The 14,852-nt window shown below is 37.0% G+C and overlaps 1 protein-coding gene across 1 annotated transcript in view; it reads left to right on the top strand.

Annotated features, from left to right (window-relative positions):
- Nucleotides 1–3,024: 3,024 nt before the first annotated feature.
- The window catches only part of aatf (apoptosis antagonizing transcription factor), a 148,671-nt gene continuing 136,843 nt past the window's right edge, over nt 3,025–14,852 (top strand). The window contains exons 1-2 of the mRNA XM_039756722.1: nt 3,025–3,162; nt 9,879–10,052. Coding sequence (XP_039612656.1) covers nt 3,078–3,162; nt 9,879–10,052 — 259 coding nt within the window. The 5' untranslated portion in view covers nt 3,025–3,077. The remainder of the gene's footprint in view (nt 3,163–9,878; nt 10,053–14,852) is intronic.

Genomic DNA, 14,852 nt, shown 5'->3' on the forward strand with positions numbered 1-14,852 from the left:
AAAGAAAAATTTAAAAAATGTAACATTTTGATTGTTGTGTGTTATTTAGTGATCAGCGAACCCCACTGAATTTGCTTCACTTTGAGTTCAGCCAAATACATTAAAATCAAAGGGGAAGGAGAAACTAAACTAGCTTTGAGTAATAGTAATAGTCTTTTAAGTGTCCCTGAATGCTAAGGAAACATCTGCCAACTACAGTATGCTGGACTGATTACTGTGGCCAGAAATGTGACCTGTGTGGCACAGCAGTGCTAACTACAAGCTTCCATAGATAAATATTGTGGTGCTTCACTGTTGTGGTGTTTGCCCGTGCACAGTGCCACTGGAACCTTTGCTCTTTAAGGTGGCTCACTATCTTTAAAAGGGACTTTGGCAGCCTGATCATTTTTATAGGCTCCCTTACAGCTGGCCTTTAATCTGCTTATTTGCATGATGACTGCCAGCTCATACTTTTCATACCAGACTCACGCAACTTGTCAGCACCATTACCTGTATATAGCCTTCCCTTCTTTCCTGAAACGGCACACAAACTCTCTGAAACATTTTTCTGTTGTAGGCATGCAGCCATTGACAAAAGCACAACAGCGGGGGCCTTGAACGCTTTGTTATCAGGTGGCGCAGAAGAGATGCTGAGTGCTGCAAAGGAATGCAAAGCAACAGGGATGTTAAATGCTGCACTAATATTATTTCACAGGGTCTCATATGTTTTCTGACTCTTGCAGGGCCCTTTAAGCTTTGCCTTGATTGGCGCTGCTCCAAGTGGCTAATTCCTAAGTAATCGGCCCGCACCGTATTCCCTTACACAGAAACTTGAAGACTAGTTTGTACAACTCTGTACTGGCAGTTAAAGTATGTGTACAGGTGACCCAGACCAGACCCACACAGTCAAAACTGCAGTGACCTTTACATGGCTTTACATGACATAAGGCTATGACATATGGCCAAATGGCTGGTTGAAAATAGACCTATAAATAGGTGCACAACTGAATATATCCTAAATGAATCTGACTGAAAGAAAATATATATATATATTCACACTCACATATATTTCAAATTACCCAGCTCCCCAAATGAAATAATTGTACTTTCTTGATGTGAAATTAAATAGTTTAATATTAAACAAGCTTTTTTCAGACTGCAAACTGCAACTGACCATGATGCCCTAAAAATGATTTAATTTTTTTATATGTTAAGGAGAAAATGTTAATAATATTCATGTACTCCCCCCCCGCCCCTTCTAGCAAATAAAAGTAGTAATAACTCAAAATGAAACAAATAGGGAATAAAAAATAACTATTATGCCAAGTAAAAATAGAATGCTTAACTATAAGCAAATATAAAATGGGCATATCAAAAATGCCATTTTTGATAAAGATCAGGAAAGAGTACTTCAATAATTAAGGCCAACAAGTATGAATTACTTGAATTGTCCAAACATATTGCCAAATGAGCCCATCACTGTGAGGCTGCAGCTGTGTCATGACACACAGCTATAAATCAGCAGATACTCTCCATTCATCTTCCAAGTATAGCCCTGCATTTGAAGTTACACGTTTACTGGTGGCCAGATATAAGATCGGTGTGTTCTTCTACTAATAAGAATGACTCTTGAACAGGACTAGTCCTGTCATTAAGGTCAAAAAGACAAAAGAAGTTAGAAGGGAACATATAAAGATAATATAGTATAAACAGGCTCAACCATGTGAAAAAAGTAAGCCCGGTCTTTTTTAGCTCTATCAATCACTGCCATCTTAACAGCATCACAGGCCCTGGGGCAAAGTAGTTTGTAGTACCCATACATTAAGAAGGCCCTCCTATCATTCACTAACTGGTAAAACTAGACAAATCTAACTTCAGGTAGCAAACACTGCACAGTTGATTTTAACCTTGTCATTTGCACAAATACTTGCATCAAAGCTCAGTCCTGATAACTCTATCTGGCAACCAACGTTTAATTTGTTTGATTTTTTTTTTTTTTTTTGGTACAAGGGGAGTGGATTCCTGCGACATGAGCTCTGCTTTTAATGTTGCGGTGTACAGTAATCTCATTTTAATTTCTCATGATGTTTAGACCTCATATTGCTCAAGTGGTCTGTGATGGAGCCACCACTAACACTGATCACGGCAATGCCAAAATCAAGCATGCAGAATAAAGTTGCACGGAAACAAGCATTTATAGACAAGAGAACAGTACTTTAAAAACACTGTAATCGACACTTTATATTTAAACTGAAAAATCCATAACGAAGCATACATAGAATACGCTGGAAAATATGCTGTACTTTTCCGATTTCTGCAGTTATTATATCATCGCTCCATCACGCAATAAACCTTATATATGTCATCATAAAAATTAAACGAACCGCTAACAAAGATGAAAAAGATGCACAACTTTTGAGAGCCCAACACGAGTAACATGCTTACGAGAAGGTGTTACGCGAGACAGTCACACTCTTGCTCTTTTCCATCAGCGGATTTTTTTTCTTCTTCCTCAAACTCTGCCGTAAAAACAACGGCCCAAAATCAGAAATCATATATCTCTAACGCCTCTTTTTACACTGATCAGTCGCATGTAAACGCACTGTTTACAGTCCGAAACATACAACACTAACGATAAGACAATTTAACCGCCGTCTCTCACTCCTTGGGCTCTCTGCATACCCCGAGATTTTTCCAAGCCGCAGCACATTCGACGTTTTCGTCTTCCGACAACCAAAATCAACCAGAAGGCTGCGGAGGACCTTTTCACATTCCATACAAGCTTCTCTTTCCAGTCTGTTGCACGGTCTCTCCAGAGATTGAAAAAGAGTTAAACAATCCAACACAGCGAGCGTTACCCGGTTCACTGACCCTTTTCACCCTTCACATTTTGCCTTTGCAAATCAACCTGAATATAAGCTCAGTGATACGCGTTCAAACCACATTATTGCTTGGTGCATTCCCAAAGATCCTGAATATCCGCGTTCACGCGCGCCCGCAGTGTCACATTTCGAAGATGGCGCCGTGTCACGTGACACCTCGTCAGCGCTTTCACCCCTCCCATCTCGGACTCGTGCAACAGCAACCCGCTTCTGAACATGGCTGCGCCCATCTCGCAGCAGTTGCAGGATTTATTAAACCCTTTCCCCAAATTCCATGATCCCGAAGACGACGAGGATGAAGGTATGAAAGCCAGTACGCGGGGGTGGTATAACGGTTGGATTCTTTGTTCGTTTTTGTTCTTATTTTTTCGTCCATGTGCTTGTGCTGATGGGGACTCACGTGTTAACTGTTTCTTGGGCTGTTCCGCAGATTCCATATTTGGCCCCTGAGTCCTGTGACATAGTAGCAGAGAGAGTTCAATTTGTCGATCAGTTACAATGAAGGGAATTTGCATGTTACAATTACAGCTTCTAATAAGCTCGCTTCATTCACCGAGCTTGTAAAGTAGCATCGAGAACGTGGCGTCAGTACACTAGTCGTACAGTTCAGGCATTTTGTAGGGAATTGCTCGTGTAAAGTCCCAAAGTACATGGGAGCAAAGTATACAGTGTTACAGTTTCCTACATTATAGATCACCTGGATCCACTGCAGTTTGCAAAGATTGCAGAGGAAAATGCAGTTAAGCTGTGCTCCAAAGAACTCACCCATACTTGGCCAAAGCTGGCAGCACTATGAGGATTATGTTTATTGATTTTACCAGTGCTTTCAATACCATCCGACCATTCCTGTTAAGGGGTAAGCTGAGAGATATGCAGGTGGAAGAACCTATGGTGCAGTGGATAATAGAGTATCTGTCTGGCCGACTGCAGTTTGTGAGACTCAAGGACTGTCTCTGATGCGGATGCAAGCAACACAAGGAACAGTCTTGTCTCATTTTCTCTTCACTCTGCAAACCTCAGACTGTTAACACCAGGTCATGACACTTACAGAAATTCTCAGATGATTCTGCATTTTATAGGTTGTGTTGTTATAAAGGATGAGGCCAAATATAGGAGTCAAGTGGAGAACTTTGTTTCTTAGTGCAGAAAGAATTGACTGCAACTTAACATTAGCAAAGCCAAGGAACGGGTTATTGAACCCCTACATTATAGGAGTGGATGTGGAGACTGTGAACTACTACACGTACTTAGGGGTCTGCACAAGTGACAGGCTGGACTGGTGTTGTAACACAGCGGAACTGTATAAGTAAGGGTAGAACAGACTCATTATTCTCTTAGAAGAATATGTTCGTTTGATGTGAGTAGTGACATCTTCACATATTCTGCAACTTGGTGATGGCCAGTGCAATTATCTACTCAGTGCTTTGCTGGTAACACCACCTCAAGGGTGGCCCACTGAATTAACAAGCTTATTAAAAAGGCCCGGCTCAGCTATGGAATGCACTGTGGACCCCTTGGATGTAGTAGCGAAGGAGACGCTTAAAACAAAACTGAGTGCCATTATGAACAATGCTGCACATCTTTTCCCTTACACACTAACACTGAGCATTTTCAGCCAAAGAATTATGTGACTGACATGTCAGACATTTTCATTTTTTTTATTCATTCTGGTTTGCATTTATACATTGAGGTTCTGTAAAAAGAAAAATTTCTACGTAGGGACAAGTAAAGTTCTGTCTGTCTTTCCATCCATCCATCCATCCATCCATCCAAACCCTGAGCATTTCATTAGTCAGTGTCTGAGCTAAGCACTTTTATATTGCAATAAAGGTTTGAAAACCAAAATACTCAATAGTTCGGTTTAGTTCAACTAACTGTCCATTGGTAACATTAATGTTTGCCTGTCTTCCAGTACACACTTAAAAAGAGTTCTGCTTTAGTATAACAATTCCATTTATCAACTTCCAAACCTGCTTAACCAGTAGAGGGCAATGAAGAGCTGGTGACTATCTTGGCACATGTGGTGTACTTTGGATGGGGTGACAGTACAATCAAAGACTGCACAAACAGATTTTTCACTTACACTGCCAGAGGACATGGTTACGTTCTTCCTTACAGTCTTAGAGGACATGTTTATGTATGTTAATAGTCCAAAACAAATTCATAAAATTGACTTGTACAGCCCGGAGGTAAGGGTACTTACTTCACAGTAGATATCCATCTTGCATATACTATAGATCATTGTATCCTCCTTACAATCGGCAGGTGCTCCAAAGTAGTAGTAATTTTTTAAATAAGATCCTAAGTGCTTGAACGCTGTTAATTAGTTTACAATGCATATGAAATTGTGGGAGAGTGTGTTCTGCTGTGTGGTAAGATACTAGAAATGACTGATATCTTTCTTTTAGGCCATGATAATGCATTAATGCCTTGTTAAATACTGGAGAAAAACACACAATCAAGTTATTGTCTTCTCTTTATTTTTATTTTCATACTACCAGATTACCCAGTGGCTTCACTCACTGAGTGGAAGGGAAAAATTTGTGTTTATCATGAGGCAATGGTATTAATGCCATCTGAACAACACATCCCACGTGATTTAAATTTAACCCTCTGTGCTTGGCAGTACTCGCACATGTCCATTTCTCCAATTGTAACTATTGGATGTAGGCAATAATATTTTTCAATGTTATAATTGAATCCCTCCATATACAGACCCTGACGCCTGTGTGACGTGGTAGCCTGTGAATACTGTATCCGTCAAATTAAATTCTGTTAAGCACGTTTTTCGGATGTTTGTGAGGCCCTCAATTGTGATTGTCGTATACGTTGATCAGCGAGCCTTCTCTCTCGATCTGCTTCTGTCTCACTTTGTCTGTGTGACCTGACTGTTGCGGTCATACGTAATTTCCGTTTTAAACGCAAGTGTGCGAGTGCATTATAATATGTTCTGTGGTCTTATGTAATTTCTGTTTCAAACGCAAAAAGAATTTTATATGTATAGATGGAGTTTATTATAATAATGTAATTATATCATTGATATATTTAATTATGGCTTGTCATTGATATGTTTGATTTGGCTTTGAAATTGTCCTTAACCATATTATTCTATTATGTAGTCTGTTTTCTTCTTTGTGTTGTCAGCCCTAACCAGAGGAAAAGAGTATAGTTAGAATAGAGATGCCCAATTATTACAAAATTATTAATTGACATTTATTGAATTTGATATTATAATTGTGATTATTAATTTCATTTAACAGTGCAATGATTATTGTGCACCTTGTCTGTTATCTCCAGTTAAAAAAATTGTTATTTTTAAATTGTAAAATGCCGGATTAATTGAAATATTAAGGATTTAGTGTTTAATAACATTTCTTTTTATATATATATATATATATATATATATATATATATATATATATATATATATATATATATATATATATATATATATATATATATATATATATATATAAAACAGACACCACATTTATTTTAAAATGTGTCACTGTTTTTTAGTGCAGAAAATATATACACTGCTGATATGCAAATACTTATGAAAAAAATTAAAGTATAACACATATTCTAACTTTTTTCTCAAAATGTTACATTTGAAAAACCAGCCATCACCATCTTTCATTATTCAAAAATGTGAAATGTGAGAAAATGTTAAATATGGAAATGTTAAATTGGGTTTCTGCTGTATTAAGAAAGCAATTGTTGCATGTGTGCAAAATCAAAGCAGATAATAAAATCTTAAATTACAGTAACATAAGTTAAAGCAAATAAAATCTGATAGTTCTGTTATACATGTATGTAAACACATTAAATGCAACAATGGCAATATTTTGCAAGTTAAAAAAGTATTTAAATAGTAACCCACTGTTATATGCTACTACCAGGCTCAGTTCTTGAGCAGTTTGTGTCCCCATTCTTGAGGAAACAGTTCTCAGCATATATTCTTCATCAATATAATGAACTATTGTACTCAGGCATACTTCCGTACTTATACTCAATGATAACTTGGTTGTAGTTGCATAAATCACCACTTCTTTCAGATCTGTTTTGATTTTTGTTTGACATTTGGAATAAAGTAATGACAATGTAACTTTAGAAGAATATCTGCAGGAGAGAATTATTTCGCTTACCTTAGGACCCGAGTGCAACTGTACAATTGATGACTCCTCCGCACCACGCTTTGAGCCAACAGTTTTAATCAGATCCTTGTCTTTTTATAAAAAAAAATACAGTAACTAGAATTTTTTCAATAACTGGCTGAATATGATGTGTTATAGCAGAAACAGGTATTGTTTAACTGTGTTGTGTATCTAATATTTCCGGAACTTGGTGCTGCTTGCTTAACTGAGACACTCTGCATGTGCAGTGTAGTTTATATGATGGTTCCCACATTGTGCCCAATGTTGCTTTGTTAGACTCCAGCCCTATGTAAGCCTGTTTGAAAATGAGTGAATGGATATTTGTATATCAGTTGTGCTAGCAGGCTAAGTGACCTGTTTGCAGGGTCACACAGGTCATGCTGGTGATGGTTAACTGATAGGACACAGTGTCTATTTTACTACCATAATAGTCTTTACAGTTTTTTAGAATATTAGTCAGTTAAGAGGTAGTATCATATGGCAAAGGTGAGGGCCATCTTGTGTCCAGACTTGTGTCATATGCTACCTTTGGAGTAAATACAGTCTCCTGGCACAAAGGCATACTAGTGTTGTATAGCATAGTCAGACAAAATGGGCATATTTGTGTTTTAGCATTTCATAAGTTAGTGTATTACTGCTATAGTAGAGAGTAGTTTGGCAAGTATAATAATTACTTTGTGTACAGTGCACAAGAAGTTGTGTGTTGCTATGTGTAAAAAAAAAAAAAAATCACCCAGAATACAGTTTTTTTTTTTTTGTATACTTGTACATAATTGACGGGTACTATGCACAAAATGAGTTGGAGTACGGCGCAAGTTGCCATGACCCCGAAATGGCATTCTCAGATACATGTATTTGTTTTATCTCTTCAATAAATAATGCTGCATCATTAATTCATTTTTTGTAAGATTATTTAATAGACTTGTTGAACAGAACACTCTGAGTTCCTGATCTTTTTCTGGTGCTTTGCTTCTCAGGTTTTTTTGAATTACACGTATACTAATTCGTCCTTATTTCCTTCAAGTGTGTAAATGATTATACAATTATGCACTACATGGCATTTGCATTCCATCTATCCATCCATTATCCAATCCGCTATATCCTAACTACAGGGTCACGGGGTGTGCTGGAGCCAATCCCAGCCAACACAGGGCACAAGGCAGGAAACAAAGCCCTGGCAGGGCGCCAGCCCACCGCAGATTTGCATTCCTTTACTAAATATTTGCTTTGAAAGGCGGAAAAAAAGAATCATTTTTATTAAATCCGTAACCTTTCCTATAAGTTTCTAATGTTCCTGTAATTTAACATTCTTAATAATCTCATCACCTAGGTGCAGCTTAATATATTCATGATTTTCAAAAAGTAAATTTGTTTGAAGTTCAGAAATTAACAGTATGTTTATTCATAGGCAATTACATGTGCACCACAACTACCCAATTCCTCTGTTCAGTTACACCAATGGCACAGTATGTGATTTCTAGTTGGAGGGGGTGTCAAGTTTGACGACAGAGCTGCTAATCTCGTTGCCTGAGGATATCTGATTACATAATTTGAAAATCACAGAGGATGACAGGGGCATATTACTCAACTTCTAGTCCGAGGGGATACCAAACTTGACGATGCGATTGTTGATCTCATCAACTGAATATGTCTTTTTACATGACTAAAAATTGCGGGGTATATCAAATCAGATGACTGCGTGGTTACTTTCCAGAACAGCTTCAAATCTTTAAAGTATCAGGAGCTTGCCCCTTTTTTCTGACCGATGATAACATGCTGCTTGATGAACCTGGTGCCTGTTCAATTGCAATCTCTGCCATATTTTGTTTTTTCCTTTTTTTCCCCATTCTGTCATGGTGCGTCAAATATGATAAAACAGACTGACTAGCCACTTTCTTTTTTTTCAGGTTCAAAACACCTATGACTCCTATTCCTTGTAGCTGTGCATTATATTACTAAATGAGTGTTCATTTGTTGTCAGCTCTCACATGCAAACAAAACCACCCCTATGATTTAATACAAAATCAGACCTGTTTGTTGTTCTCGGCACAAGTCAAAGGCTGGTTGGACTGAGTTGCTGGTTATGTCAAGCTACACAACTGGTGATCATGGGAATGTGCAGCAACTGCCTCACACTTTGTTAGATTATGTAAATCGAGTCAATGACTGAAAATCACTGGAAAAGTCATCTAATTAGACACGGCCTTTAGCTGTTTTAGGCATACATGACTTATCGTCGTCTTTCATTAACTTAACAAAAGTGAATGTTGCACCTTCAATTTGTACCATTTCACGTAATTATAGAAAGCTCCAGTGTCAAAACTAATTCTTTTAGGTTTGCACGTCTCTTTAAGAAAATGTTCTATAACATACAGCGACACATCATTTACATATGTAATCCAGTTATTCATCTGAATGCCAAAATAATTTTGGTTTGAGGCAAAAATCACGCCTTGATTTCCTCAAGCCATATTAATAATTATTGATGTTCTCTCTGAGCTACATCTCAATTTTTTTGAAAGGAGGAAAGACTGTTTTCTTCAGAAAATAATAATGGGTAATTTGTCACAAACATGCTGGATAACAGGTTCATGACTGTATGTAAGAAATTACCTACAATGTTTCCTTCATATTTGAGTCCTTTTGAATTATTTAATTGCATTATTACTGGAGTTCAGTTTGCTCCAAATGTGCCTGAAAACCCACAAAGTTGTAATTTGGCATGGAATGGAAGTCTTTGACTACGTTAATGTGTTTATCCAAATAAATATTTCCAGGTGATAAATGTGTGTGTCAGATTTACTTTTAAAATATTTTATTCATTTTTTGTAAATTAAGACCTTTTCTCTCACCTTTACAGCTACCAAGGCCAAAGTAATAGAAACATTTGATGAAGGTGAAAATGATGACGGAGACTTGGCTGTGAGCTCACTGCGAAGTCGTGCCTCTCTTATTTCTCTCTTGGATACTGACAGGAGGTATTCAGGAAGAGCCACAACACGTAAGGAACTTCTGGCAGAGTTTGAAGATTCTGGTACGTGTTTGTTCTTTTATTGCTGCATAATTGTTGTCTAACTCCCCTCATTGTGTTTTCAGATAACAAAATATTAGTGCATGTTTTTTAATGTGTCTAGTCCTTCTCTTCCTCCAAATAAATGTCATATTAGAAAACCGTGAGCAAAGTGAAGGTCTATGAGGTTTCAGTTCACTTCTTTTGATGAAAGAAAGAAAGAAGTATACAAGCAAATTTGTCTTCTCTTTTTATGTTTCAGGCAGTGAGATATGTCTGTTTGCCTCTGCAAAGATGAGCAGTATTAGTTTCTCCAATAGAGCAGTATAGCTTCGCCAGCTAGCAGTGTGACAAAGACAACTACATTAGTATGACATTTAGACAGATGAAGTAAAATTCCAGTTTAGATGAAACCTGCACATGCCTGTTGGTGCTTACTAGTACAACATGACTAGAAGTGTTGGGTCAAGGTAAATGGAATAACTTCCTGATCAAGACCGTTTTCCTTACAACAAACCACCCAACAATGTAACATATTCACAATTGGCTGTTTTAATGAATGAAGAGGGTTAAGAGAGAGCCAAGTAGTTCTTAAAATATTTTCAATAACAGCACAGTTTTTGTTTTATTTGAAAGCAGGTACACAGTACTTTCTTTGCATTTAATTAAAAGATAAACCAATCCCTCCCCCTCACATGCCTTTTTTTGAAGCTTGAAACCTTGAAAAGGTTTGGGGTGGTTATAAAATGAAGGGGAGCAAGTAACAGGTTAGTTTTTAAATATACAAGTATTACCCATGAATATGTATTTTATTATAAAAATGACTTGTTATTCCAAGCTCTTTAATAAAAAGCAGTAAAAAATGCAGTTTGCAAGATGAACTTCGACCTTGAAAAAAGAAACGTAGACATACCATTAAAGAGTACTATGTTTGAGCTTTCCAAAGAGCTATAGCGGAGCCATGTACCTTGAATAGGAGCAACTACAAAGAAAACACTCTAAATTAAACATTTTCATGCTGTCCTTGGTTAAGAAAAGTGTCTGCAGCTCACAAGGAATTTTTTTTTTTAATAAACAAAAAATATTTCTGAGCTTTGGAAGGTTGGTGAAACTGATATACAAAGTTTAAGCAAACTTAAAAATGGAGATTCAAATGCTTTTTTTTTATTTTCTTGAATTAAAATGGAATGATCCAAATTATGAAGGGAATTAGTGGATGTAGGCTGTTCCTTTAAAACCGGGGCATCCAACTTACTTTCATAGGACCAAAATAACACTTTATATACCAGATGTGGTGTGCAATATATCAACAAGCAGTTAATGCTGCTTTTACTTTACAAACAGGACACTCACATACTGGTCTCTATAGTTTAATTGCATGATGGTAGTTTTTATTTTTCAAGCAGAATCTCTGTTTTAAAAAAAATAAATGTTAATAATAATATGTTTACTTACAGCTCTTTATAATTATAAAAATACAGTTCACTAAATTTCAAAACTGTTTTGTTTTTGTCTTCATCTTTCCAAACTTAGAATCAATATCTTTTAAATCCATTGTTTATCCTAGTTCACTCGTCACTCATTGGTAAGGTTGCTAATAGTTATCCATCCATCCATTATCTAACCCGCTATATACTAACTACGAATTATTTGAATCATAAGAATATTGTATATACTGTACCTTATAAAGGGCACACATGTCTCAGGTTGTATGATCCTCTCTGTCTGTAATTTTCACAAATTCTATATGTTAATACTAATTTAGAATAGAATAATAATTATTACAGTAATATATAACAAGTCTAATATATATAGTGTTAAATATACATTTTAGGATATGCCAGGTTTCTAAAGTATATGCAAAGTAGTTGAGTAATTATACCGAAATACAGCCTATGAGTATTTCTGTTCCTTATCTGGTGCACATAAAAAATCCTTTTAAATCCACTGGTAATGGAAGCATACTTTGCTTGCAAAATAAGTGATGAAATGGAGAAAAAATATTTATATATCCAAAATCTGGGTTAATGTGGAAATATGGATGTAAAATAAGATAAAGGGAAGCTGCACCAAAACAAAGTAAAACAATAAACTGCAGCTGAAAAAAATAAGGACACTCAGCATAAACAGCACCTCTGTGAAGCCAAGTACAGGTAAAATTCCATTACAACGAATATCTTTACAACAAAATTTTCATTACAACGAAGTATTTTTATGGTCCCGACAGTTTCCCCATATGACACGAGTCTATAGAAATCTTGTTACTACGAAATAAATTCAGCAGATACTTTCATTACAACGAAGTGCCCAAAAGACCTTGAAATGCCTGAATGAATCATCCACAAAGCAGTTAGTTCTGTGGTCGCAGCTCAGTTGTGCACAACGATCCCCAAAAGAAACATTGTACATTTTTCCTTGAACTGTTTTTTTTTTTTGCTGTTTTTGGTGGTTTTCAGTGATACCTTTTGCTTATTGTTCGTCAACATTTGAAAAACATCATATAGAAACGCCAGACAGGAAAAAAACTATAGCAGTTTGTATTAGAAATAAAAACTTTACATTTTTGCAGCTCTCAATTGCGGCAAAAATAAAAAAGATGTTGCCAGTGAATTCGGAATTTCGCCATCAATGCCGTAAACTTTCTTGATAGACCAAGCAAAAAAAGAAGAAATATCTCTGGTTGCAAACGTATGCGAACTGCTGCATTTGAAGATGTCTAAAAAGCCATTTTTATGTGGTTCAGTGATGCTCGTTCAAGAAACATTCCTATTTAATGAAAAATGTGACGTTTCTAAACTCTCTTGGGACCTCCCCCAACAGGACGTCACGCCGAAGAGTGTCCCGAAGTGCGATCACCGCGTCTGTGGAAGACTGTTTATCTGTTGCCAGGGCAACAGCAGGCTTACAGCTCTGCTGCAGCTCTTCACCAAAGCAAACAGAAAAGATCTCGATGGGTGATGCAAGGAACATTGTAAATGCAGGGAACAGGAGTACCTGGCCACATCCCTGTCTGACTGCTGTGTCTGTGTATAGGAGAGTGGCAGATCCTGCTACAATAAATAACCCTGCTGTTCCCATTTCAAGCTGAATAAAGCTGGCTTTGTGAAATTACTGAGACTAAGCCTCGTATTTTGAGGTTCAAGAAAGGGATTTGTAGCGAGACCACAGCCTTTTAGGATTTGCCTCTGTGTCGCTTTAATGCAGTGCTGTGAGCCTGCTGTTGCCCTGCCCCAACAACGGACAAACAATCTTCCACAGATGTGGCAATTGCGCTTCAGGACGCACTTCAACATGTCGCCCCGTTGGGTGGGGGGATTCCAAAAGAGTTCAGAAACCTCACAATATGAAGAAGAAGAAAAGTATTATTTGGCTTGTGATTGATAACTGTGCTGCCCACAACGCACTTCCACATTTAGGTAATGTTCGCATTGAATTCCTCCTATGCAATTGCACAGCAGTGCTTCAGCCATTGGATTTGGGCATCATTCGCACCCTGAAAGTGTATTATCGCAAGGAAATGCTGAGAAAAATTCTCAACAGCATAACTTGTAGACAGCATGATATTAAAATTAACGCGAAAGAAGCTATTGAAGTGATTGCAAACGGTTGGAATCAAGTTAAAGAAAGCACTATAGCGACAAATACAGAGTCTCATTACAAAGAAATTTTCATTACAACAAAATATTTTTTAGGTCCCTGGCAGTTTGTTGTAACAGAATTTTACCTGTATATTGCAGCCAAGGATTTGGAAGACCACCCATAATGTACATGCTTTTATACCTGCATTAACATGCGTTCACATGGCATTTAACCACAGTAAAATACTGGGTGGAGTTGTGCTGGCGATGGATCACAAAGACCACTTTTGGAGATGGTCAGAAACAGATAGCAATTACATTTAATGAGTACTTTTACTGTCCACATTAATCAATCAAGTAAGCGGAAAAGACAAAAGACTTCTGTAGGGCAGTGGCAGCACTCGGACAAGCCATGGGAGGGTGTCCAGTTGTGACATCTGTGTAGCTTTAAAAAGTGGGCAGAGTGGCAGCAGTGGCATTTTATGACCTAACATTTCCGTCCTGAGACATCATATTTGGCATCATTGTAAAACATTGATGGTGTTTATGGCAGTGTGGCATGAAACCTTATTTTTACTTTTTCATTATGAGCAGCCACTTTTTGTTCTTACTTGTAACTGCAGTGTGTGGTGGTACAGAAGTAAATGTGAGCAGATACCAGAGGTGCATTTTAATGTAGGGCTGCACGATTATGGCAGCAATCATAATTACAGTTTTGTCAATTTTGAGATCACGATTATTTAACACGATTACTCATTGACTTTAAAAATATCATGCATTTATTGAAATAAAACGTCTTTTTAACAGTGGATTTCCTAGAAATCTAAATATAATTCAACTGAGAAGCACGTAAAAAATAAATGTAAAGAAAAAGAGAAATTATATAAATATATGCACTTTTAAAGAAATAAAAATAATAAGAAATTAGTTTAAAATAGATAAGATCAACAATTTTGTAGTGTACATGCACAGTCTACTGAAAAAACTACTAAACATATACTGTATTATATAGAATCATAAAATACATATCATAAGAATCATAAAATGCAATACAATGCAATTTATTTTGTATAGCCCAAAATCACACAAGAAGTGCCGCAATGGGCTTTAACAGGCCCTTGACAGTCCCCCAGCCTTGACTCTCTAAAAAGACAAGGAAAAACTCCCAAAAAACCCTTGTAGGGAAAAAATGGAAGAAACCTTGGGAAAGGCAGTTCAAAAAGAGACCCTTTTCCAGGTAGGTTGG

The sequence above is a fragment of the Polypterus senegalus genome, chromosome 6 (assembly GCF_016835505.1).
Source record: "Polypterus senegalus isolate Bchr_013 chromosome 6, ASM1683550v1, whole genome shotgun sequence".
Taxonomy (NCBI): Eukaryota; Metazoa; Chordata; class Cladistia; order Polypteriformes; family Polypteridae; genus Polypterus; species Polypterus senegalus.